At 33.4% G+C, this 25,408-nt stretch overlaps 7 protein-coding genes and 2 long non-coding RNA genes across 10 annotated transcripts; 6 read left to right on the top strand and 3 right to left on the bottom strand.

The window, feature by feature from the left end:
• Positions 1-553: 553 nt before the first annotated feature.
• LOC107361543 (uncharacterized) lies at positions 554-1,717 on the bottom strand. 2 transcript variants are annotated; one of them, XM_015928383.3, is made up of 2 exons: positions 1,577-1,717; positions 554-1,508 (listed from the first exon to the last, which is right to left on the bottom strand). In XM_015928383.3, the coding sequence occupies exon 2, from the start codon at positions 1,474-1,476 to the stop codon at positions 790-792; it is 687 nt and encodes a 228-aa protein (XP_015783869.1). In that variant the 5' UTR covers positions 1,477-1,508; positions 1,577-1,717; the 3' UTR covers positions 554-789. The 2 variants fall into 2 exon arrangements, with proteins under 2 accessions (XP_015783869.1, XP_015783868.1); XM_015928382.3 differs by having other exon boundaries at positions 554-1,485; positions 1,577-1,715.
• A 1,988-nt stretch (positions 1,718-3,705) lies between these two features.
• Positions 3,706-4,634, bottom strand: LOC107361564 (uncharacterized). Its single transcript, XM_015928403.3, has 2 exons — positions 4,442-4,634; positions 3,706-4,377 (listed from the first exon to the last, which is right to left on the bottom strand). The coding sequence occupies exons 1-2, from the start codon at positions 4,500-4,502 to the stop codon at positions 3,821-3,823; spliced, it is 618 nt and encodes a 205-aa protein (XP_015783889.1). The 5' UTR covers positions 4,503-4,634; the 3' UTR covers positions 3,706-3,820.
• A 456-nt stretch (positions 4,635-5,090) lies between these two features.
• On the top strand, positions 5,091-6,948 carry BckdhA (Branched chain keto acid dehydrogenase E1 subunit alpha). The gene is made up of 4 exons (XM_015928917.3): positions 5,091-5,448; positions 5,543-5,704; positions 5,772-6,078; positions 6,213-6,948. The coding sequence occupies exons 1-4, from the start codon at positions 5,148-5,150 to the stop codon at positions 6,769-6,771; spliced, it is 1,329 nt and encodes a 442-aa protein (XP_015784403.1). The 5' UTR covers positions 5,091-5,147; the 3' UTR covers positions 6,772-6,948.
• PIG-T (phosphatidylinositol glycan anchor biosynthesis class T) lies at positions 6,881-9,051 on the bottom strand. Its single transcript, XM_015928916.3, has 4 exons — positions 8,789-9,051; positions 8,508-8,685; positions 8,119-8,440; positions 6,881-8,047 (listed from the first exon to the last, which is right to left on the bottom strand). The coding sequence occupies exons 1-4, from the start codon at positions 8,964-8,966 to the stop codon at positions 7,031-7,033; spliced, it is 1,695 nt and encodes a 564-aa protein (XP_015784402.1). The 5' UTR covers positions 8,967-9,051; the 3' UTR covers positions 6,881-7,030.
• Positions 9,052-9,271: 220 nt separating this feature from the next.
• LOC107361957 (uncharacterized) lies at positions 9,272-10,191 on the top strand. The gene is made up of 2 exons (XR_001568596.3): positions 9,272-9,514; positions 9,582-10,191. It is a non-coding gene; the product is annotated as an uncharacterized LOC107361957 (long non-coding RNA).
• Positions 10,192-10,785: 594 nt separating this feature from the next.
• On the top strand, positions 10,786-14,666 carry LOC107362044 (uncharacterized). The gene is made up of 2 exons (XM_015929038.3): positions 10,786-11,659; positions 11,997-14,666. The coding sequence occupies exons 1-2, from the start codon at positions 11,415-11,417 to the stop codon at positions 13,312-13,314; spliced, it is 1,563 nt and encodes a 520-aa protein (XP_015784524.2). The 5' UTR covers positions 10,786-11,414; the 3' UTR covers positions 13,315-14,666.
• A 396-nt stretch (positions 14,667-15,062) lies between these two features.
• Surf1 (surfeit locus protein 1) lies at positions 15,063-16,261 on the top strand. Its single transcript, XM_015928384.3, has 4 exons — positions 15,063-15,245; positions 15,323-15,444; positions 15,511-15,817; positions 15,885-16,261. Exons 1-4 carry the CDS (start codon positions 15,105-15,107, stop codon positions 16,152-16,154), a joined length of 840 nt encoding a protein of 279 aa, XP_015783870.1. The 5' UTR covers positions 15,063-15,104; the 3' UTR covers positions 16,155-16,261.
• Positions 16,262-17,472: 1,211 nt separating this feature from the next.
• On the top strand, positions 17,473-19,309 carry LOC107361561 (uncharacterized). Its single transcript, XM_015928398.3, has 5 exons — positions 17,473-18,021; positions 18,117-18,424; positions 18,620-18,667; positions 18,757-18,858; positions 18,936-19,309. Exons 1-5 carry the CDS (start codon positions 17,823-17,825, stop codon positions 19,011-19,013), a joined length of 735 nt encoding a protein of 244 aa, XP_015783884.1. The 5' UTR covers positions 17,473-17,822; the 3' UTR covers positions 19,014-19,309.
• A 2,984-nt stretch (positions 19,310-22,293) lies between these two features.
• LOC112538821 (uncharacterized) lies at positions 22,294-22,798 on the top strand. The gene is made up of 2 exons (XR_003082180.2): positions 22,294-22,501; positions 22,588-22,798. It is a non-coding gene; the product is annotated as an uncharacterized LOC112538821 (long non-coding RNA).
• The last annotated feature ends 2,610 nt before the right edge of the window (positions 22,799-25,408 follow it).

Here is a 25,408-nt window from a genome sequence, read left to right as displayed (position 1 = left end):
ATGTCAACCAATGCAAATGTCAAAGATCGTTAAGATCGTTCTTCAATAAACTTAGCAACCATTCACTTATTTGAGTCCATTAAGGCTCGATAAGACTAGCGACCATATAAACGAGTTTTTTTAGCTAGCCTTTAAACAATAGCTAGACTATTTGACCGGTTCGATAACGGATTTTGGTAACCAACCTTGAATAATTTGCGTCCTTGTATATTAACTGTATGGCTGGTTGAATGAATCATAGTGATGGACTGATTGCGATCAAGAGATGGATCGATATCGATCATAAATGTCATCATCACTGATCGCTAGATTCTTGCTACTGGCAACTTTAATTCACGTTGATAAGCTGTTGCTATAATGAAATTAATTTCATGGTGACTTTAGATGGCAGTCAATAATCAAAAAGGTTTCCCTCATCACAATTCTTTGAAATACAGGTCCCTGCGTTTTCTCAGCCCGGTTTCACCATGAATTTTCATTATCCTGTAATCCAGAAAGCTATAGCTATTTCTCGTGTATTTAGTTCAGTGCCGGTTTTCATTTTATCTCAATATTTTATAAAATTCACAATTTTTACTCAAAAAATTTTATGCATTCTCATTACATTATAATATATTGGCAGTTTGTTCAAACAATTTCAATACATATGTTTACTTGATTGATAATTAACTTTGATCGTGAGGTAAATAATGATTAAAATCAACTTATTGAACGATTTACATCTCGATTAAGGCATCTTGTCATCGATTTGTATACATGGATTCATCAAAACTTGAAAAAGATGAATTTTTAGTGATTCTCTGTCTTACATTTTTCTGGTTCAATATCTTTCCACCAATCATCTGGGAATAAATATTTCTGAATTTCTTCTTTTTCTCTGGGTACAGAAATTTCAATATTTAGTAATGTTGATACTGGCAATGGTTTTTCTATTAACATAGGTGGAAAACAATGAATGGCTGCACAAGAATTCGGAGGAACCAATCTATTTCTCCAGCCAACTCGACGATATTGACTAGTCACTGAATCTTTTTCAAACAAAACCAATTTAATCTCAGGTTCATTAACTGTTTCATCATGGACCAAGTATACTCCCTCCGATGAAATATAACTCATCCTGAGATGCTGGCTTTTAAAGATACGGAAAATGAATGCTTCATCCATCCGAGAGAGTTCATCATTGATTGTACAAATTTCCAGATAATTAACCCACGGTAATACAGTTCCCATCTTGAGTGCTCCCCATAATGAATTATAACACAGAAAGTAAGTTAATCCCAGTGAATCTAAACTTTCTTTGGTTCTTATCAACAGATCATGTAATGCATCTTGAGTTTCAGGGCCATAGTTACACGTTAAAATAGCTTTGTTCGCGCTTGAAGACGTTAAGAGGGTGACCAATAAATATAGTAGTCCAATGAAAATTAGAATTGCTATCAGTCGTTTCTTTCGACCAGTTATCAGTCTGATTGCCATCCCAAATACCTATACAGAAAAAAAACATTCACCTTAATATTAATGTCAGTTAGTTTCAGCAATTGCCAAAAGTCAAAAATAAAACGTATCCATTTTATACCTTATGGTGGTAGCCTTTCAATCAGTGATAGTAGTTATTTACAAATTAAATATCTTTACAGGTTAGGTTAAACCTCACAATAACACATTTAGAGTATAAAGAAACTCCATTCGAACACAGTGGAAAATATAAAACCCAAAAGCGTTGGTTTAATCAGCTAACTAATTTTTTCATGGCAATTTATGTTGAAATGAGATTCACTATTTTTAGCAATATCAACGGCGGAGAGATGATTTTTGTTAATCATAAGATATCTGATGTAGAATTGCACCGAAATCAACATTTGAAAAATTTTAATTCACTGTTAATATAATTAAATTCAAGCTTTGAATTTGATAGCAATAAAAGCGGTATCATCATGAAATTAAAAATAACCAAATTCAAAGATGCAAAACATAATGTTTTTCATACAACAGTGCATCAATGTAAATAGCTTTACCACTCTTGTGGAGGGAAAATTGAAAATGTAGTAACGCGTCAATATTTTTGTCAAACATTTGCTAAAAATTGAATGCATCAAATCTAAGGGAATTAAGAGTGATGATTGAAATAGAAATGATGGATTTATACATTATTGAAACGACAACCGTTAAGCAATATTAAATCAAAAGGATAATCAAGAAGAAACAGTTGAGAATTTTTTTTTCTCCATCAGATTCAGTATTGATTTCGGATAGTTTCCGTATATTCCTCTTTTATTGAAGATGATGGTTTACTTTTGATGAGATGATCTTTGACAGCTCGTGGCAGTTGAACCGTCGGTTATTTTGAAACATCATTCAAAGATGAACTAGTCAAGTTTTGATTGACTTGTCTAGCGAAACTTCCGTACCTCTGTTTATGGTCGATTAACGACAGGAGACAATCTGAATCTTTTTCTTGGTCCTACTCCTCAACTACGGCACTTTAGTTTTCTGATTTTGTGAATCAGTTTCATTTGATCAAAAGCCTCATTCCATTCTAGTTGGCTATCATCTTCATAATTCAACATAAGCTTTTTGTGATCCTTGCGTGTTTGATGGCAACCTTTCATCCTGTGCAAGTACAAACCTTTACTATGTTGTTTACAATTATTGTTTTGATCATCATTCCATCTTCCTTGGTTAATTGTGAAAAAGTGATTCCACGTTCATCGACAAATCAACTATCATTGCCAGTTTCCATTCCATCATCGACATCATCTCAACCAATATTTACTGACAAATCATTCGTAATCCCTGTGAGGTTAAAGCTGTCCAATAAAGATAAAAATACAAACTCATCTTTGATACCAATAGAGACAAAGTCAAGTTTCATGCGATGGGCACCATTTAGACGATTATTTGGCCGTCAAAGTAGACAGACAACAACTCAATTGACTGCCACTATAGCATTGGCCATTTTAGCAGCTTTGAGTGCCATTGTTTTGGCTTTGTTGATAGCTCTTCTCATAAGCATAGGAAGCCTTGGTTTTGCCATTAAAAAGTGTTCCTTTGGGTTTGGCAAATATCTTCTCAAGCTATTTGGTTCCATTGATCATCACAGTCACAAATTTGTTTCCATAATCAACATGATAACCAGAATTTTGGTTGAAGTCTTGGGTCGACAGAATCACCAGCAAGATTTCCTTTTCAACATGATTCACATTATAAGAGAGATCGGACTTGCTCGACAAAAACCAGCCCATCCCAGCATTCATGATATCGATATACCAGATAGCTTCAAAGGATTTGACCATAAGAACTTTGACAATCCTCATCCTAAAAGCACTTTTGAACATTCACATGGTTTCGAAGCTAATAATGGGTTTCCTCGCAATTTTGACGTTTTCCCTCGTGGCTTTGATGAGACTCGTAGTTATCCTTCACCTCGTGGCTTTGAACATCCGTTCAACTTTGTAAATAAAACAGTCGAGTTTGATTTTCCAGGCCATTATTCACGTTACAGTCCACAACCAAACCTTCAATATCAAAATCCATATTCAAACAGGATGGACTCACCAAGACAGTTTTCAGTCTCATCACTTTTTGAACGCAATCGCCATCCAAATCACAATTATGATTCATTTTGATTGAATAGCATATTTTAAATTCAACAGAATGTCAGTCAAATCAAATCTTCTCGAGGATAATTATTTATTGAAGTATTTATTATTATAGTATTTATTAAATCTTACTTTTAATTCAATTTTAAAATAAAATTTATCAAAAGTATTTCCAATTGCTAAGTGAAATAAAAAGTCTTACCATTAAAGAGTCAAACAATTTACATGATTCCAAGAGGATCCTTGGCATTTTTCCTGACAATATCAGAAATAAAAGAATCGATTGAAGTTTTTCCTGAACTTTCAGTTTCTTGATTCTTGTGAGATTGCCTTTTATTATCATACTTCACCCATTGGTCCCAAATGTTTTGCCAGTTAAGTTGAGGTTTACGTTCAATTGTTAAAGCCTTCATCAATCGAACGAACAGTTTTCTATTGTACTCTTCTAGCGCATATCTAACATAAATGCGACTTCTTAATATGTCCATAATCAATTGGTATTTATCTGGTTTGTTGGCTATTACATTATACTTTAACCACAGGAGAAAGGTTTGGAAATGATCTTCTTTCTTGTTGAGATGATCTTTAGATAATAAATAAGAATCACTTGCCGCCTCGGGACCACTGAATAATAGCTCATAAGGTGTCATCATTTTCCGATCTTTTTTTGGCCTTACTCTTTCACTATTTACCAACAAGTCATTATAAGATTCATCTTCATATGTTTCCAAAACAACTGAATCACTATCATTGTTTTTTGAGGTTTTGGGTTCAACACCTGATAAAAGATGAAGTTATTTACATCAGATTGCTGGGAAATAGAGGAATGATTAAAAACTTACTTTTAAAAGATTCCAATAAAACAATAAGAAAAATAAGTGGAAATTTCAGCGTCAGATACATCTTAACATGTTTATTCCTGAAATACTTAGTGGATAGTGAATTGGAAACAGAGCGAAGCAGGTGAAAAACTGATTAATTATCAATTGTATTGCTAGGAACAACAAAAATAGTCGATAATTTGTAAATAATCCTAAGCTGTTCTTGTTTACCGCATGATTAATGCAAAAGAGTTACATTTATTGTATGAGTAACGATAATTTTTGTGATTGATATCCAAGAATTATCGGAATTAAATAAATATTCACAAGTTTCTTTGACCAAAAGTTTACAGAACCCTCTGCAAGCCAATTCCTAATGTTTTTAAATGAAGACATCAAATGTATACTGAAACCTGATGATTGTAGTCAAGGTTGTAAAAAGAGTCTTTTTGAAAAAATTATGTTGATTGTAAATGAATTTCACTCAACAAAATCAATAAATTACTAACAGAATATATTTAGAAGATATAAAATTAGAATTGGCAATTTTATTGTCTCAAAAATGAACGGGAATGATTAACGTACAAGGAATAACCAGTTTCAATCTTGTTGTAAGAGCCTCTTAACTTCATAATACTTGACACTGCCGATGTTTTTTTCACAGCTGTTAAGTTATTTACTGTAGACGTTTTTTTACTTTTTGTTTTTATTTTTTTATTTGATTAAAATGTTTGTTAGCCGGTCATTAATCAAACTACAACGTTATGGCCTAATTAAAGTGTGCCGTAATTTGTGTAATCAATCATCGACAACATCGACGGGCAATGTTGACTTGAAATTGGAAAATTTAGAAGAAAAGCCTGCGTTTCCTGGATCGCGAAGCAAATGGACTAGTCAATTGGAATTTATCCGAAGTGAAAATTATGAAGGAATACCAGTCTACCGTGTGATGGATCGAGAGGGTAAAATAATTGAGCCTGACGGTGATCCCAATTTAGGCCAAGAAATGATAACCAAACTTTATAAAGGTAAGGTGTCTATAAACATACATTCATCTCGATATTTAAGTAACTCCATTTGCATCAAGTTTGTATTAATATTACATTTTAATCACTTCTGCAGGTATGACCCTTCTTAACACGATGGACAGAGTGTTGTATGAATCCCAACGCCAAGGTCGAATATCTTTTTATATGACAAGCTATGGAGAAGAGGGAACACATTTCGGATCAAGTGCAGCTCTACGATCTGATGATCTTATTTTTGGGCAATATAGAGAAGCTGGTAATTTCAATCAGTCTCGTTAGATTGTTAGTAGCACATATTAATGTAATTTTTTCTGTTATCTCAGGTGTGCTTATGTGGAGGGGTTTCACGCTAGATCAGTTCATGTCACAATGCTATGGAAATATAGATGACCTTGGTAAAGGTAGACAGATGCCTGTTCATTATGGGTCGAAGGACCTTAATTTCGTGACAATTTCATCAACCCTGGCAACTCAAATGCCTCAAGCTGTTGGAGCTTCTTATGCTTTGAAAAGACAAGGAAGTGGTCGAATAGTTATTTGTTATTTTGGTGAAGGTGCCTCATCTGAAGGAGATGCTCATGCTGCTCTCAATTTTGCTGCAACTCTCGACTGTCCTATCATATTTTTCTGGTAATTAATCTTAACAGATTCTTATCTAGTCTTGATTCAGTGATTGTGTTGAATCATTAATCTTATAACTTATAATCTTTACCAAACCTTAGTCATATTTCTCAAATATTTTAATTCATCTTTCCCTTTATTAGTCGTAATAACGGATATGCTATCTCAACACCAACTAGAGAGCAATATCGGGGTGACGGTATTGCTGGTAGAGGTCCCGGCTATGGCATGGCTACTCTTCGAGTTGACGGTAATGATACATTAGCCGTTTATAAAGCTACTGCTGCTGCTCGACGTATTTGTCTAGAAGAATCAAAACCAGTTTTGATCGAGGCTATGACTTATCGTATTGGTCACCATTCCACTTCAGATGACTCAACAGCCTATCGAAGTGTTGATGAGGTACGATTTTGGCATCAAAAAGATCATCCCATTTCCCGACTTCGTAAATATATGGAGCAACGAAGCTGGTGGAATGATGAGCTGGAAAAGGATTGGAAAGAAGAATCGAAAAGACAAGTTATGCAAGCTTTTGTAGCAGCAGAGAAAAAGATAAAGCCAAATGTTAAAGAAATGTTCACAGATGTTTATGACGAGATGCCTCCACATCTGACTGAACAATACGAATCATTAATGGAACATCTCAAACATTATGGTGAACATTATCCTTTGAAAAAGTTCAATGGAATGGGAGATTCTTGATTCGTTTCACGCGTTATACATATATGTATCAAAGGCAGCAAATGGGACTTGGGCAATTACTGCATCAGAATAAAATTCAAAATCATCAATTGTTGTAAGATTTCAAAAATTTCACCATCAACATCCTTTAATAGATGAGTTTAATAATAAAAGATGAATTTCAGTGCCAAAAAATAATTTGTAATAATTTACAATAATTCGTTATTTCATTTTTTACTCAAACATTCCATCCCATTGTGTCTACTTTTCCCCTTAGCACCTAACTCCGTTTGAAAAATTTGAAGATACGATCCTTAAGGTTTGATCCTTCTTTAGATTGGATTGCAATTCGGGCTCGTTTGGTGGTCAAATTATGAATTGGACCAAAAGCAAGAGTAATCACGGTGCTGACCAAACAAATTACATTGTAGGGCATACTGAAATCAGGAGTAGGTAGAGAAACTAAAAGATTTTCAGTTTTTATCTTGATTGTCGGTGGATCTAGAGATTCTGTATGTTCAGGATGAATAGTTAAATTTTGAAAATTTGTTGGTTGGAAAGTTAAAGTTGCTGCTCCAACATAAACTCCGTGATTTGCGTCTGGAGGGAATTCAGTCCATTTAAGAAAAGCTCTTTCAAAGTCATAAGTGATTATGGTGTCCGATAAGGGCGGGAGCTCTAAGATGATTTCAATATGATGAGGTTGAGCACGGTCTTTACCTGGTTTGTGATAAAGTTTACTTGGTTTAATCTCAACGTTATTGCTTGTAATTGAGAGCGTGTGTATATAAATCCTTAAATACCAAGGTATGACATCGAGATATGTCACATTTTGCGCTTTTGTTAAACTATTAGTAATTCTACAAGTAATACCACCAAGATAAACACCATATCCAGTAATATAACGGTGGGCAGTGATGTAAGGTGGGTTAACCTTTTTGTAGATGTATTCCTTTTGATACATGCTATAAATGTTGAATTTGTTAACATTATTATTCCTATTGTGTTCGATCATTTTTTTCACATCGTACACAGCAAATCGCCTTTTTTCTCCTTGAAAATCTGATTCGATGCTAGTTTCAGGTAAAGGTGATAAGTTGTATGAGTTATCTGTGTCATTTACAGTAGTTTCCACGTAAATCTTGCTGGAACTAGCAAGTTTACATTCTTCTTTCAATGAGGTACCAAAAAACTTGACAATGGACCAACGATGCTTGCCTTCAAACATAGCTGGAGGATTGAAGACCACCTGAACACTCTGCGTTATTTCTGTAGAAGTTTCATTGCAGGAAGGATTCTGATGATGAAGGAAAATGAGTACATTAGAACAAGAAATAGAATCAACTAATTTTGAAAATGTCAACTTACGCGGCAAATCGATTTGACATCAAGAGAGAGTGCGAAATAATTTGAATTAAATATTTGGACAGCATTTAAAAGTGATGCTAAACCGGCTTTTGAAAAGCAAGGTAATAACTTTTTCCAAGGAGTTAAATTTTCAGTACAAACTGCTTCATGAGCCAAACTGGCATAGAAAACATTATCAGGTCGATATGAGTCATTGATAAATATACCATCTGGCTTCAGAGAAAATTTAGGCTTTGTTGTAGCAGCTTTATCTATGAAATTAAGTGAGGCACAAAAAAGTCCGGATAGTGTGCTGGTGATGTCTTTCCATGATTTCCAAGGGCTGAATAAATAATCGATGATACATGATTAAACTTTGAGCTAAATATTTTTTGATTTTAGTATCTTACTTTGGATTGAAATTTTGAAGAGTAACCCATAGTTCAGCACCATTGGGCTGATATCTTAGTGGGTAACCCCAAGTATTCAGTTTCCAATGCCCACGGCCAAGGCTGAAAGTTAGTTCTTTGATTAGATTTTTAGAGATGAAATTGCCGATGGCCAAAGGAAATCGATCAAAATGGTTTTCTGTGGTAGATGAAACATAAACAGATTAAGTATTGCAATGCTTTTAGCAAATGTCATTAAAAAATAGACATTGACAGATGAGTATTGAACTTTATCAACATACCTAGATGTAAATATTCAATATCTTGATGCAGTATTGTCTTGAATTGAAAATGATTGTAAATCATTCCATCTGGAAGAGGTTTTATTAAAAGAGATTCACTATAATCATCTTTGACAGCTTCATCAAGATGAACACACGGTAAGAGGACTATGAAAGTGAGAAAATAAATTAAAGTCATAACTATATATAAACAATGCAAATTCAAATTAGTGAAAATCAGACAATTAGATTAATTGAAACATTTTATAACAGAAAAACAACTTAAGAAATCCATGAATAACCGACTTGGTGTGATTCAACTTGCATTAGGAGATTTGTTTGCATACCTGATACAGATGATTATTAAAGCGCCTTATTTGAATTTATGTCAACCAACTTTCATTTGAAGAGCTTTAAAGGCAGAGTTAGCCGAAGTATTCGGCTCGCTGTGTGCTCTAGAGTCTAGATTATTCCTTAATTTTGTACCCAACAATCATTTCAATTAAAGGCCATGGTGAATAAACTTCTTAAATACAAATTGACAATGAAAAACAAAACTTGTAGCCTGAAGATATTAATCCTTCTTGACCATACCTGGAAAGAAGCTTAAGTTTACTTTAGCCGTTTAACCCGGTCAAGACAAGGGTATATAAATCAGAGAGATTTTGACTAGACCAGTAAATTTTCTCAAATGGTTAACTTTAACACAACACTTTTTTAGTTTATTTTGTGATATTTTATGTGATGGTGAGTTATTTTCATCAAGTTAACATAGTTTGACAATCTAACCAATTTGTGCTTTTCTTTACTCCAGGTTTTTGGCTTCATCGTTCTGATATTTGTCTTTACATCTGTGCATTCATCTTTCAGTGACGAGGAGTTTTACAATTACGATGGCCCCTACTCTGTTGGTTATCAAAATCATCGATACGAGCCAGTCCCTTACTTTCACCATTACCCTGAATCTTTCCCACCATACCCAGTACAAACATATCCAGGCTACGGCAATGTTTATGGAAAGTATAAGATTACACGTAAAAAGAAGACCAAAGCTAAAAAAGGTGTTTTACATACTAAAAAAGTGCAGAAGTTGTGGAAACTATCAAATGACGAGGGTGGAGTAGAACACTTATATGAAAGTCCGTATTACGAATCAACAAAGATAAAGTACCAAAAGCCATGTAAAGAAGAAAAGAAACATAAAAAGAAAACAAAATATCGGAAATTCATGGACAAACTGATGGGCTAATTTTTATATCCATTTTGGCCATTTTATAATCTCTCATCCTACACCAGTGCAGAAAATTCACAACCTTTAATTGTATTTTAAAATTTATTTGAAACCTACTTCGTGCCTTTGATCTTACCTCTTCATTTATTTGTATAATATTTGTGAAAAAAAATAAAAATGTCGATAAAAAATATATGATCTTTGTCCTTTAATTTATGAAATCCATTGGGTTTATGGTTAAACTCTTTAAATCTACATGAAAAGACGTGATTTATGATGCGGGTACAGATGAGTTCAAAGCAATCACATCGGGTGTATTTAAAATGAGCTATAGATTGGGTGGTTCTATGTCCACCCCTCAAATAGCCAATATGGCAGATTCCAAAATATGTGATTTTAAAACAAAAACTATTAAAATACATGAGGATATGTCAAGCTTAACATCTCGATCCAATTTTACATCTTAAGCTGGACATCTCTTGTTTTACATCTCGGAGCCTTACCAAAATCCAAAGGCTTAAACATCATAAGATGACCATTGACACAAATTTTAAAATCATTTTAAACGCCACTATCAATACCTTTAAATTAACCAAAATAATTAACCAGAAATATTTTAACCAGAAACAGAGTAAAGTATGTTTGAGAAAAAGAGTGAATCTTCTTGTTGTTTTGATGCTTCTCTCCTTTTCTATCTCTCTCTCTCTCTTTCTTTCTCTTTCTTCATCTCCTTTTTTATTTTTCTGTCTATTTTTTCCTTTCTACCGCTACCACTCTTTCCTTCGTCTGCCTACAGGGTGTAAAGAGGGTTCGTGGACGGGGTTGAAATCTTTCAACTTTGCGCACAAAAGCTATCTCGAGTTTTGTTAATTATATAATTTCACTATTGATTGCGCATTACTATCTCCTTCCCACCTCCACGAACTTTCTCATCACCCTGTATCTTTCCCTCCTTTTGCCTGATTTTTCCTTTCATTCTTCATTTTACTATCTGATTTAAATTTACTTTTTGACTGGACAAGCTTAAGAAAAACTTAAGCTTCATTAAATTGTTCTGTGTTATTATTTTCTTCCTCATATTCCTTCGTGAACTTCCTATCTTAAATCATCTTTTATATCACACCAACTCAAGGCTGGTACAGTGAAAACAACAACAACATTGTCTGTTTTGCCTTTTTTCCCCAGACTGCATCTCTAGCCATTTATTTTTTTGTGAATGTATTTTCGTTATTTTTCGGTTAATTCAATCGATGGTTTACCAAAAGAGAGTTAAAGATTTAATTTAACAATAATCTTTTCAACTGTGTAGTAACCAACTCAGTGTCTATCGAGTTTGGTAAGGACAATCTCAGTGTCAGCCTTGTTTTCATTTTGGTTTACAAAATTTCCACAGTATAGAGCTTTTTGGGCCTCAAAATGACAGATGCCCATCGTCGGGTTAAACTCTATGCTTTGAATGCAGATAAAAGTAAAATACGGAAGTATCCATGTGGCTATCCAGGCTGTCAATGGGTTTTCACTCGAACAAATCATGTTGTGCGTCATCATGAAAGAGTTCACCCTGGCTTTAGGCCGAATAAATCTAGTTCACATGAAGCAGAAAAAGGAGCAGCAGCAAAACCAGCAACTAAGGCGGAAACTGAAAGTCATTCATCGAAGTGGTAAGTTTTGTTTTTTACTGCTGTGTTTTTGTATTCATATTCTTGTTGGAAAACGTCAATAACATCTCGACCTCTTTTTCTTGACCTCTTTCTTTAGTTCAATTTCTTTCATCGTCCCTCTCTTTCCCTTTATTTTTTCACTCTCTCCACTCTCTCCACTCTCTCCATTCTTTCATCCCCTCACCACATCTCTCTCTCTCTCTCTCTCTTTTCTTTTGCTTTTTTGTTCTTCCCCCAATCTTTTTATAATTTTCTTTTCATCGCTCTTTCAGTTAATCATAATAATTTAAATTTGGTCCATTTACTAATGGTAATTTCCCTTTTATTTGTTTTACAGCGAGGCTCCATCTATCTTCCATGCGTGCTATGTTACTGGATGTAAACAACAATTTAACACTAAAAATGAGCTTAATATTCATTTATTCCATGTTCACTCGGTGGTAGAACCTGAAGTATGTATCAAAGTCGAAGGGCAAGAGTGGAATGATGAAGAAAATACAACCTTGATGACCAATAAGATGTTGAACCGTCGATATGTTTGTGATTTTGTTGGATGTGACAAGGCATATACCAAAAATTCTCATCTCATTCGGCATAAAGAAGATTCCCATAACGTTATAAGACCTCCATGTCCCATCAAGTACATGAGATCACCTCGACCTTATGCTTGTACTTTACCTGGTTGTGATAAAACTTATACTAAAAACTCTCACCTAATTCGGCATTTAGTTGAAACACATAAAATGACTAAACCAGCACCAAAGGTCAATAGACGATTAATTCCCAATTTTGGTTCGCATCTTGCCAATGCTTTACTTCAAATATCATCATCTTCATCGTCCTCTTCATCATCATCAACCTCGCCATCAGTAGTAACCTCACCTTCAGCAGTAACCTCAACATCGACATCATCAACAACGCCTAATCGTATTGGTGATGCTCCTATGATTTATAATGATAGGCCATATGCATGTACATTTCCTGGTTGTGGCTGGAGCTTCAAGCGTCAATATCATTTGAATCGACACATCATAACCCATAGGATGAACAATCGTAAAGATGGAAATAGAAGTCATAACAACAATACCATTAATCAAAATAACAAAAACAATGTTTGTAATATTATCAATAATGCCAGCAGTAGCAATGATAATCTTAATAACTCTATCAACAACAATACTGAATTATCGGCTCTAATCACTGCAGCTCGCAATCTTTCTGTTGCTCGACCTAAACTTGAATCAATTAGTTGGATTGTTTTAGAAGATGGTGATGATGAAGATGGCCAGGAATCGGCTGATGAGCAACCTACTTTACCTCGCCGTCATATTTCCATTGAAGAAGATACCTTCTGCTGCGATTTTCCTGGATGTGGTAGAATGTTTGTTAATTCGCGTGATTTGATGGTTCATTATTTAGGGCATTCAGGTCCTTCCGGTTTGCTACTTGGTGGCTCTCACTTAATTAGGTCAAGTCACTCCGATCTAACTGATATGCTGGAAGAGCCTCCATTGGAATGTGTTCTTGAAGAGTTTGGTGATGATGACGAAAATGATATCAATGGTGAAGATGATTTAGACAAGGGTATTAATGAGTTACCTATCAATGGATCAAAATCAAGGGATTGTAAAATCACTACAACAGCTAGTGATTAACGTTAATCAAAACTATAGCGTTAAAAAGAAGAGCCATGTTTCTTTTTGTAAATTTGCTAATTATATCATCTTTCAATCCCATCAACATCTGCACAACATATTCACCAACTTGCACCCTATTTAGACTTATAGTTAACTAATTGCTAATTCTTCTAACCTCTTCGCTCATTGAAATCTCTCGAGTTGTTTACCACATTAATTTTAACCAATTTTGTGGGTTAAAGCTCTCTACAAGTTATGCCCAAACTCAGGCATTCAACATGAAGGAAATGGAAGAGTCACAAAACCAAGTACAAAATTGGTTTAAATCAATCAACCTTATTTCACCATTTTTTCAACGATTACGACCACTATCCATCATTACCTGCATTCAAGTATACGTATATACACATGAAGACATCACTTTGTTTTCGTCATTCAATTATTTAAAACTATTTCAAGCCAAAATCCTAATCGAGTATGATTAACATAATATTGACCAAGATTTTAAAATGATTGCCTGATTTGTAATTATCGTCTTAAAGATGAGCTCCAAAAGACTTAATACCTAATATAATCTACATATTTATTTCTTTCACCATCATATTATTGTTCCATCTCTGCTCTGTTCCGTGAAGAATCACCATCTCAATCGTATCACCAATATGTTCATTCAAGGAGGATTTGTACTGTTGGCAGTTTGATCAGTTTTCGCAATATCAACAAATTAAAACATCAACCAATACAAGATGTTAACCACCATTTGGGAAAACTGTTTCAATTCATTTTGCTATTATGAATATTGTTGCAATATTTTTGCCACCTTCTACAAATATCGAGGGAACATACAAGCCAGCAAATCTGATTAATCACTCATCGATTGATCTCTCTCTCTCACCTTCTCATAGACCATGTTATCCTAATATCATAACAATTTTCTCTTTTTATCTCATTCTTGCCTTAAGTTGAGATATTACCCTAACCTGTATCTATGTGCGAAAATCGAACCTGAAATGTTTTTCTGTTGATTCTTACTACCTTATTATTATGATTGCGATTATTATAATTATTATTATTAATCTTGTTATTATTTGTTGAAGAAATCTCATGAAATCTTTGTTGTTATTTCTGTACATTTTCTTTTTTCTCCTTTTCTTTCTCTATCAACTTATTGTTTCCAATTATTTCCCTGCTTTTGACAATTATCTCAATTTTGATTTATTATTGTGTATTGTAAACATTTTGTTGCTTCTTCCTCTAAATGCCATTGAGCTTTTTTCTTGTAAAAATTTTTCTTTAAATCAAAACGAAAACAGCAGAAAATGTGATTTAGACAAATAAATCTATTGCCATTGATGAATTTCAATCTTAAATCTCGATTCAAGCTTTAATCCATGACAAGTTTCCTTTTGATTCAGTAAAGTTTCGTTCACCTTTACCTATCTTGATTTAGTGATTTCAAGATGAAACTGAACTGAATGATTATTCATTTTTGTCAGCATAACCAACAACTGGTTATTTGGTGGTTTCAAAGTTTAAAGTGTTATGATTTGAACCACAAATTTAAATTTTCTGTTCCGTACGTCATCTGTTGATTGAACTGAAACCTTTCTTTCTTCACTTTCTTTTTGAAATTCCCTCTCAATCTATTCGAAAAGTAACCGATTACTTTGTAACCATCGTTAGAGTAACCAAATAATCGGTTAACACTAATAATTTGAATCGTTGATAGATGGCGATTTTTACTTGATAATGTTTTGTTTTTACCACATGTTTAGTACAGTTTGATTATCGGGCTTTTCAAACTTGTCATGTTCCGTTCATTGAGGTCAATCCAATCGAAAGGCTCTTTATATTTCAAACGAAAGTTTGGAATCAAAAATGAAAAATTGTTCAAAGATGGTCCTAAACAAGTTAGAGATCCTGTTACATTAGCAGATTATTTTTTGTTTGTAAGTAACATTTTAATAAAAATTTCATGAAAATTAGTTTTGTAGATTAAATGATTTGTTGCTTTTCTTACCAACAGTCGATTCCTTTAACTACGTTCTGTCTTGGAACATGGCAAGTGAAAAGATACAAGTGGAAACAAGAACTGAAAGCAGAATTGAAAGATCAATTGTCAAAAGAGCCGGTGCCATTACCTGAAGAGTAAGTTGATCTCAAAATGTTGCATTATTTACATAACATATTTTACTTACCTAATGTCTGTTTCAGTTTACGTAAAGTGGACGACATGGTATATCAAAGAGTCTTGCTACGAGGACATTTTGACCATTCAAAAGAGCAATTTATTGGCCCAAGAGTTTTACAAAGGGAGTCTGCGGTGGCAGCGGCTAGTATGCTTTCTGGAAATGCCAATGGTTATTATGTAGTGACTCCATTCGTATTAGCTGATAGAAATTACAGTGTTCTTATTAATAGAGGTTGGATTCCAAAAGAACGACTTAATCCTAACACAAGAAAGGAAGGACAAGTTGAAGATGAAGTTACCATCACTGGTATTCTTCGAAGATCTGAAACGGTTAGAATATTTTTTGTAAAAAATTGATTTCCATCATCTAATCGACATCTTTTGTGTTATTTTCTAGGCTGATAATTCATCAAGTGCAAGGGAACCTAACGGTATTTGGCTTCGCCGTGATATTGAACAAATAGCTAGATATGTTGAAGCTGCCCCAGTCATGATTGACGCTGATTTAGATAGTTCTATCAAAGGCGGTCCAATTGGTGGACAAACACGGGTTGACTTGCCCGATAATCATCTATCATATATGATTACTTGGTACGCTTTGACCTTAATTACGGCCTATCTTTGTGCAAAACGCATCTATGTGAAAAAGAACCCAATTTTAGTCTAACTATAAATAATTTTCTAGTTGAGATCTTATTTAGAATTAACTTTAATGAAAATTTGTGTACAGAAATAAGAGCTCAATAAATGTCTAAAAGCTACACAACCTCGAAATACTCATTTTCAGTGTAAATTTAATTTTATAAATCATTCAATTTATGGTCATTTGTGTGTTACTCGACTGTAACTTTTCGGAAAATTGGCCCCCAATCAAAAAGTGGTTAATGCTTGAGATTATAAAAAATGCATCAAATTGTGACGAGTTACTGATACGAATACAAGTATCCCTTGAAATCAAATGATCAGGAAAAGTAAAAAGATGTTCATCAGGAAAAATCACACTTCTCCAGCCGGAAATTTCATCAAATCATCATTTACTTTTTTGTGTTTACTTTCAATTAAAGCTGTCAAATAACACAAGAAATAAGTCACAATCAGAAGATGAAAAAAAGATCAAAATTTTCAATAATCAATCCAAATTCTCGGTCAACTAAACTTTTCAACGGTTCAATCAAATCATCAAATAGACTTCCGAGTTGTCAAAAAGAGTGAATTTCTAATTTGGTTTTGAATCTATTGAAAAAATTAACCACCAGACAGTCTCTAATAAACAATAAATTTGTATTAATCAACAATGAATTCAATAGACAATCAATTATTGACCCATTAATCTCAATAAACTAATGTGATCAATTTTAATTTCATTCATTAAACAAACTCTTAGCATACAAGTTTATTCATGGGCCTTAATCTAATGCTAAGCTAATCATCGAAAGGCAAAATAACATCATATTATTGATCAATATTTATCCAAATAATTTAAATCACTAAGAGAATAGAGTTGATAAATTTCGGTCATTTGTATCAATACTACAAGCTATTAAACAATTGTCTAAATAAAATTGTCTAACTGTTATAATTGTAGTTGACACACAACGAAAGACAATGCCAAGCTAAATGTGGTTCAAATCGCTTTACCATTTGGTTAAATGTTAAAGGTTAGAAGTTGATTAAAAGATAATTTCAGACGCAATTTAAAATTACACAAAATCTCAACCTTTCTGTGAAATTGCCATAATCAAACAATCAGTTTTATAATAACAAAAGCGTTAATTAATTTTGCTGGTTGTTAATTCCACATTAATAAAATCAATTAATTGTGGTCTGTTATTGTGTATTGATTAAAGTTGAAAATATAAGCATTTAAGACGCAACGATCAGTAGTTCAAAAGTGATCCTAAAAAGTGACAATTGAATGAAAATTGAGGTTAATCAAAGAAAGTAAGCAACATAATAATCAAGTTAATCATTGATCAATCACTGGGCAAGTTTGATTTGAAATGTTTTTTTTCGGAAGTATTCAAGTCTTACATGAATTTAATTTAGACTTGAAAAAAATTCACTTTTTGAATGGTTTTCGCTTTCATTGTTGGTTCAATCGATCTAATTGTGTTTTTTTGGATACTAAACATGATACTGTAGCTTTGAACAATACAATCTTCGAGCAAAATTTTACAATTTAGTCAACTGATTTTCACGACAAAAGATCAGATCGACAAGTGATTTCGAAGAGTAAACAATAAAAGGGAATAGTTGAGTGTATAAATCTTTATGTACTCATATTGATTACATTTACAGTGTATTGCAACTTGGTTGATTGCTCACAAATATCAACATGAGAACCTTTACTTTAGTCTGTTCCTTGATCCTTTTCACAAGTCAAGCTTGGTGTGATCCTATTGGAGCTTATGTTAACGCCATCAGTCCTGAGATCGATTCCTCCAATGGATTAATCAAATTCTCTGCCATTCAACAAGCAATTCAACCTGTTCCTGCTGCTGGTTGGGGTGATCATCATGGTTGTAAGAAAGAAGGTAAGTGACCATTAGATCAACTAAATCACCATTTAAACATAACCGTTCAAGTCTAACATGGTTTTGTGCTTTTCCTTTTGCTTTTCCCAATATAGAAGAGATTCACCATCACCATCACCACCATCATCATGAAAAACAAATAGCTAGTCATCACCATCACCATGGACATAAACACGGTCACGATCACGGGCACAAACACGGCCATGATCATGGACACAAGCATGAAGCTTGGCATCATCACGGCCATAAACATGGCCACCATCATGGACACAAGCATGGACACGATCACCATCATGGACACAAACACGGCCATGGTCATCATCATGGACATAAACACGGTCATGATCATAAACATGGACACGGGCACAAACACGATCACTGGCATGGTCACAAACACGGTCATGTAAGTACAGTTAATATTTACATTGGAGACAGATTAGAGCTTATGATTTTCAATTGAAAAGTTTAGACAAGCTTCATTTGAAAGTGTCTCTAAATGTTTCAATCGTTGAACAATTGATCAAAAAATCTTCTCGATTGACATCAAATATCCAAATGATTAATTCAACTTACTTTTGTTTCTTCAACCAATTTATAGGGACACAAACACGACCACGGACACAAACATGATCACTGGCATGGACATGTAAGTTAACAGTTTGTTTTCAATTTGCCCATATTGCGATTATTGCTACTCGATATTAATCAAATTATGTACATTTCTTTCACTCAAAGGGTCACAAACATGGACACAAGCACGATAATTGGCATCATCACGGACACAAGCATGGACACGATCACAAGCATGGCCACAAACACGACCATGGACATAAACACGTAAGTATTCGTTAGACATAAGGTTTTATCGCAAATTTAGACTCAGACTAACATTTAATTTGATCTTTATTTCATAGGAACACGGTTGGCATGGACATCACGGTGGTCACGGTGGTCATGGCTGGGGTCACCACAAGGGATGGGGTCATAAATAGGAACATGAAAATGAAACTAACGGGTCAAGCTTATAATTCATTATTTAATGATTTAGTCAACAATTGGAAGCTAAATTATTTCTTAATGGTGACATTTACCATTCTCAGTCAAAGTGAAAAATTCTCAGCGAACCAAAATTGTTATAAATATCTTTTGTACCTATTTTCATATTTTCATCAGACTTTTGTATAATGTCATTTTTCCTTCTCCTCTTGTTATGTATATATTGTACATTTAACTTTGTGTCATTGGTTATGGGTTGAACAATTTAATAAACAAATATATTTGCACATTTAATTCAACTTATCATTTTACTTTACTCGAAAATATTATAAAATATCAATAGATGTTAAAGTTATGTTAAAGACTTCACACTACTCAAAAACTGCAGCAATCTTTGAAGTGAATGCTTGATGATCAAACTTCGATCACCTTTTGTGCAACTGTGCGACTAGATTTTGCCATGAAAGTCAATTATCTGATGTAAATTTTGGTAGCTAACAAGAAAATGCACTTATTTTGAGACAGAACTTTTCTTTTTCTGCAAAGCAGGTTAGTTCGATTTTCAGCTAAACCGATCGCTTTCTTTGGCCGTAAGAGTTAGAGAGCTGAAACATATTATTTGCCCATAAAAATTGTTGGCCCACATCATGGATTAAATACTTTTTTCAATTCATGAACAGTTCTCTTAATTTTGGCCATTGGTCTTAAAATTTTGGACCTCGATATTTCGAGAATGATAGAACCTAAATTCATAATTATTTTACCAATTTGATCCTGGACTAATACATGATTGAATTACATCAAATAACTTTTTATTAGCGAATTCTGGTCTTGATTTTTGGGTTGTAAATACACAAGCAACAACTTATTCAACAAAACAAACTCACATATATCTTAACACATATCTTGGTAAATAAACCAATTTTCTGGTTAAACTTTCAAATGCAAAGCAAAGAGTGCTGCCAGAGACGCAAACATTTGAGTGTAGAATGGAGACTTGGTGTCTTTGTAGGGACATAAAAGCTAAGTTCGTTTGTACTTTTAAATAATGCATCCGATGAAAAGTTCTCGAGAAAATCGAGGTCAAAGTTTAAACTTCGATCGCCTTTTCTGCAGCTATGGAAGCAGATTTTTTTATGAAACTCTATTTTAACAATGTTACTTTTGATAAGCAACCAGAAAATGGTCTTAGTTTGAGGAAAAACATTTCCCGTTTCTGTAGAACAGATCAAGATCGATTTTCTTTTAAACAGATCGCTTTCGGTGACTGTGAGAGTTAGCGAGCTGAAACTTAATATTTGTGTATAAAAATTGTTTGTACAAAACATGGATTAGATAATTTTCTTAATTTATTACCAGTTCTCTTGATTTCGTCATTGCGTCTAGAAACTTTGAGCTTCAATATTTCGAGAATGGCATCATTTACACTCATCATTCTTCGATCAAATACCGGGCGTTTTTTTTATTTTACGCCTGTTTGCAGGTGTAACTCCCGAACGGTTGGTACTACACATCTTAGACTTGAACTATGTGCTCCCGCAGATTGAAGAACCATAAGTACGGACGCTCAAGGTCATTCAAGGTCAAACAGCTATTTGACCTCTAATTGACATTTGAAGGTTATTTGCTGATAGAGCAAATTTTTTCAGATGGTTTCATGTTAGTTGCATGAGTATAACTTTTGTTGGTCAGGAGATATGAGTGTTTCCATACCGTTTTTGAGAAAAGTTTGTGCATCTTCTCAACGGTGTGAGTTTTCAACTTGTCACAAACACAAAACGATCTGGAAAAATTGCTCTATCAGCAAATAACCTTCAAATGTCAATTAGAGGTCAAATAGCGGTTCGACCTTGAATGACCTTGAGCGCCCGTACTTATGGTTCTTCAATCTGCGGAAGCACATACAGTAGAGTACTCCATAACTTGGTAGAATTTCGTGTTGGCGCCACCTATTGGATTAACCATTTCGGAACCATTTTTATCCAATTATTTAATTGTTTTAGTCAAAAGAGCTTAAAATTTAGTCAAAAAAGGTGAATTAGCGAGTCGACTTTACATAAAAATGGTTTTCCTCCAGTATTTATCAGTTTATTCTCCTAATAACTAGAATGTCTTTTTTTCAATGCTGCTCTTCACTTTTGTAGAGATGCGAAAATGTTCTATTCTATTGAATAATCAAAATATCGTGTTTCTGACCTATTCCGATTTGTTTAACAAGAAATTTCTAATAATTCTAGTAAAGTTGACTCGCTAATTCAACTTTTTGTACTTAAATTTGAGTAATTTTGGTTAAAACAATTAGAAAGTCCAATTAAATGGTCAAATCCAATAGGTGGCGCCAACACGAAATTCTACCAAGTTATGGAGTACTCTACTGTAGTTCAAGTCTAAGTTGTGTAGCAGCAACCGTTCCTGAGTTATACCTGCAAACAGGCGTAAAATGAAAAAAAATACCCGGTATTAGGTTTAGCTGAAAATCGAACTAATCTTCTTTACAGAAAAAGAAAAGTTCTATGTCTCAAAATAAGTGCATTTTCTTGTTAGCTACCATGTAGTTCATTTTAATTATTATTGTCAAGTCATTTTTGTAAAATGGTGTCAGTAAATTTAGAATTCCATTCAGATGCAAGTACCGACTTTGTTATTACTATAGAATATCAAGTAGATTTCGAAAATTTAATGGATCAAATGTTCTTACGCCAAGGACCAGTACCAAGAACCTACGTTATTTATGACGAATCGGCACCACGAGATGTAACAGTGCATTATGCTGGTCTTTGTGATAAGATGATGAATCATCCTGGAGTAAGATTCCGAGTCCGGAAAATCACAAATTTGGATTAACGCAGAGGACCCTTTCTGGAATTTCGCGAGATCAACTAACTACAGGGCATTTATTAATACTATGTTTATGAACAAATTAGAATAAGCGTCTAATGAAGGGGTTAATTTTTTTGATAAAACAAGGTAGGCATATCTATTGTTAATTCATTAGGCTATCTATTACAGTCAATATTCCCAAAATGAGACTTCGTGGGATTAGCCCTTTTGGCTATTTTAACACAACTTTACCTGAGAATAGATTTGTTTACATTTTTATATCAAAAGGTTTGAGTGAACAAGAATCTTATTGATTGAAATTTTCATAATTTAAGTTAATTTATTGTCTTAAAACAATTTTTTTTGGAGGATCAAATTCCTCTTGAGGTGAATTCATTTTGGACAAAGTAAGTATCAGTTTCTAATACACTCAAATTTCTCATGTACTGGACTAATGTTGGCTTTTCTTTTGAATTTATAGGCAGAGTATCGAAAAGATTTTCAATGTTTATATCTTCATCAACAACATCATTACCAATATTTCCAACATCAACATTTTCATCAATTTCATCATCACCATAACCTGACTTTCTCCAGCAATCCACGATTGTTTCACTGGTAATCTCCTCCCATGAATCACCAAGCCATTCAATAGCATCATAAAGTGAGATACTTTTAGCAATTTGATTAATGGTCATTTCATTTTCAAAACATTCAATTATTTTCTCTAATATTCTTTTAACATATTAGATTTAAATGACCTTATTATACCGCTATCAAGAGGTTGGAGGAAACATGTTGTGTTCGGAGGAAGCCAGAAAAACTCAATATATGGAAATAATTCTTCATCAATTTTATGTCCGGAAAAGTTGTCAAGAATTAAAGCTACTTTCTCTCCTTTGTTTTTCAATTGCTCGTGCCAGATATTGATGTAATTAAAGAAAATTGATTTCACAATCCAGGCTGTTTTGTTTGATTCAAAAATTATTCCTCTCTCTCTTATCTGGTTCAAGTTACCTCCGAAAGATCTCGGATTTTTGGATTTACTGATTACTAAAGGAGGCAATTTTTAACCAATTTGGTTACAACAAAATAAAACAGTAATCCTTTCCTTGTTAGCCTTAGCTCCATAGTGTTTTCCTTTTTTATTGAAAAATGTTTTCAATGGCAATTGACGATAAAAACACTTGTCTCATCAACATTATATCGTCTATTTGGTGGGTATTTTTTTATGTCAGGAATCACATTTAATTTAAAGTTGTTTATCAATTCATTATTTGTTCCTGCTGATTCTCCTGATAATTTACCATGTTCAATGTTACATCTTTTTTGAAATTTTTGGAACCATCCAACTGTACCTTTGAAGCTCGGGTCTTTCATCAATTTCATAGCTTTTAAACATATCATCGATATTGTGAGTGGATATCCTTTATTGTTCATCATGGAAATGTAATTTATTAGCTGTTTATCAAGCTCATCGGAAGTGTTGACAATCCTGAAATGTAAGTAAATTGTTTATCATTCATTCAAGATTTTCACCTTTTCAACTTTACCTTTTCATCCTTCCTTTTCCTTGTTCAACTCGTTCTTCAATCACTTTCTTGTTTTGAATTATTCGGAAAACACGGAATGTGTTTATAGCTGAATTTACCCCATATTGATTTACACAATTGATTAATTTTGTTACAACGGGGCATTTTGAGTAAAGGAACAAAGACATGAATGAACAAAGAGGTTTACATTGAAACCATGGCAACGTCTCATTTTGAGATAGTCTCATTTTGGGAATATTGACTGTAATGTAAATTAAAACTTGCTCTTCCTCATTTACAGGTCGATTCTTACCTCTCGAGTCAGTTTCTCAACGATGATAATTATCGAGATTACCTTTATCAGCGCAAGTTTCCTTTTTTTCCAGTTTTTCAATTGTTGATGGTAAAGTGCGATGAAAGATCTTCGATTTGTCTTTGGAATTCCCGTGACTTCTTTTAAACTAATTTCTGATATTCCCTTGATAATATATGTGATAATTTTGGACATTTAATAACATTTATTAATAATAACCATTTTGTGGACAATAATTTCCATTTAAATTGACTAAAATTTAGTTAAACTAATAATTAAATAAGGACATCGTCCAATTGACGAAGCACTAGTTCCAGACATTTTCAAGTTACCACATTGGAGTCATAATTTCAACTTTCCTCAATAATCCTTTAGTTAAAACAAAGTATTTGTTTTGCCCTTCTGACCATTGTTAAGAAAAGAAATAAGACAGGGAAATAGACAGAATAAAGAAAGAGGAGAATAATTTAATAATAACCATTTCTCTTTCAATTTGAACACTTAATATATGAATATTAGATATATTAGACCGATATCCTTTGAGAACTTTCACGATACATGAATTTACAAAAGTTTCATTTCCACTTTCATTATCATTTTTAATTTGTAAATAAAATTCACACCTTTGCCACTGGCGGTCTTTGTATTTGTACCATTCTGAACGTTTCCAAGAAAACCTATCTACTAGAATGTCTTTTTCTCCGTCATTTTAAATGCGTAAATTCCATAAGATGTTGGTGAACATGGTAATCTGGTTGTTAAATTATCCAATTTCTTTGCTGATGCTAAATAGTTCTTTAAATCCATCACAGTTGATGCAGGTTCTCAAATTTTTAACAAACTCATTTCACAATTTTGCAATTCTTTACTTCATCGATTACGAATGAATAATTAACAGACAGTTATAATTAGACAGAGTATAAAACACTAAATTACCGAAATCTTTAAATTACAATAGGCGAATGGTATCTTTGTACATATGTTTCGAAATTGCGTGCCAAGCATAAATTAATCAGCGCCATCTGTCGAGAATTTAATATTTAAAAATACTCTACTTCAGCATTAATAAAGAAGTGATATTTCGATTCAGTTCAATTCATTTTTCTTCAATAAACTTAACTTAACAAATTTAGCCAATAAATTAAATCTTTTTGGGATTATCAAATATCTTGCAACAACTGTGGGCATAGGAAATCTATTTAACGATAAGTACTTTTAAGTTTACAGTCAATTATGTAGATATAAGCAAACTAGCTTGAACTAAATTTACTAACTAAAATGGTATTTGAATTCAATTTTAATTTATTTTGATTAACCATTATCCAGGTTAAAACAATAAAAAATTTTTACTCAACAAGCGTTGGCCAAACCAGAGTTGCTAAAACGTAGAGGTTTAAACGTAGAGAATTACTAGAGTACCACAATACAAAGGAATTACAATTTTGAAAAGGTTCATGTATTTGAATTAAAAGAGGATTTTGGTAATTTCTGTGATAAGAATTATTAAAAAGATTGAGAAATGTTATTGGGATTCCCACATGTGTATAAATGTTACTAAAAACTAAAAACTAACTCCAGCTAGAAACTGGTTTGAGTTTGGCTATCGGCCATGAACCTTTCACTTTTTTTCTCAAGCTCGACGAATTAGACAACCTGGCTCCATGTGCCCGTCCTTGTCATTTCATTCATTCATGTGTCGAGTGATTCCATATTTATCCCCTTGACG

Source organism: Tetranychus urticae, chromosome 1, assembly GCF_039701765.1.
Source record: "Tetranychus urticae isolate SD_2017Ah chromosome 1, NJAU_TeUrti_SD_1.0, whole genome shotgun sequence".
NCBI classification, from domain to species: Eukaryota; Metazoa; Arthropoda; class Arachnida; order Trombidiformes; family Tetranychidae; genus Tetranychus; species Tetranychus urticae.
Note: the sequence above shows the minus strand (reverse complement) of the source record. Positions and strands in the feature narration are given on the sequence as shown.

Excerpts from the sequence above, each read along its gene's own strand:
- PIG-T (XM_015928916.3), bottom strand. The coding sequence starts at position 8,966 with ATGACTTTAATTTATTTTCTCACTTTCATAGTCCTCTTACCGTGTGTT. Across the intron at positions 8,686-8,788 it reads TATTGAATATTTACATCTAG|AAAACCATTTTGATCGATTT; the intron begins GTATGTTGATAA and ends CATCTACCACAG. Across the intron at positions 8,048-8,118 it reads ATGTCAAATCGATTTGCCGC|AATCCTTCCTGCAATGAAAC; the intron begins GTAAGTTGACAT and ends CTTCATCATCAG.
- Surf1 (XM_015928384.3), top strand. The coding sequence starts at position 15,105 with ATGTTCCGTTCATTGAGGTCAATCCAATCGAAAGGCTCTTTATATTTC. Across the intron at positions 15,246-15,322 it reads TAGCAGATTATTTTTTGTTT|TCGATTCCTTTAACTACGTT; the intron begins GTAAGTAACATT and ends TCTTACCAACAG. Across the intron at positions 15,445-15,510 it reads CCGGTGCCATTACCTGAAGA|TTTACGTAAAGTGGACGACA; the intron begins GTAAGTTGATCT and ends TGTCTGTTTCAG.
- BckdhA (XM_015928917.3), top strand. The coding sequence starts at position 5,148 with ATGTTTGTTAGCCGGTCATTAATCAAACTACAACGTTATGGCCTAATT. Across the intron at positions 5,705-5,771 it reads TGGGCAATATAGAGAAGCTG|GTGTGCTTATGTGGAGGGGT; the intron begins GTAATTTCAATC and ends CTGTTATCTCAG. Across the intron at positions 6,079-6,212 it reads TGTCCTATCATATTTTTCTG|TCGTAATAACGGATATGCTA; the intron begins GTAATTAATCTT and ends TCCCTTTATTAG.
- LOC107361561 (XM_015928398.3), top strand. The coding sequence starts at position 17,823 with ATGAGAACCTTTACTTTAGTCTGTTCCTTGATCCTTTTCACAAGTCAA. Across the intron at positions 18,425-18,619 it reads ATGGTCACAAACACGGTCAT|GGACACAAACACGACCACGG; the intron begins GTAAGTACAGTT and ends ACCAATTTATAG. Across the intron at positions 18,859-18,935 it reads ACGACCATGGACATAAACAC|GAACACGGTTGGCATGGACA; the intron begins GTAAGTATTCGT and ends TTTATTTCATAG.
- LOC107361564 (XM_015928403.3), bottom strand. The coding sequence starts at position 4,502 with ATGTATCTGACGCTGAAATTTCCACTTATTTTTCTTATTGTTTTATTG. Across the intron at positions 4,378-4,441 it reads TTTATTGGAATCTTTTAAAA|GTGTTGAACCCAAAACCTCA; the intron begins GTAAGTTTTTAA and ends ATCTTTTATCAG.
- LOC107361543 (XM_015928383.3), bottom strand. The coding sequence starts at position 1,476 with ATGGCAATCAGACTGATAACTGGTCGAAAGAAACGACTGATAGCAATT.
- LOC107362044 (XM_015929038.3), top strand. The coding sequence starts at position 11,415 with ATGACAGATGCCCATCGTCGGGTTAAACTCTATGCTTTGAATGCAGAT. Across the intron at positions 11,660-11,996 it reads GAAAGTCATTCATCGAAGTG|CGAGGCTCCATCTATCTTCC; the intron begins GTAAGTTTTGTT and ends TTTGTTTTACAG.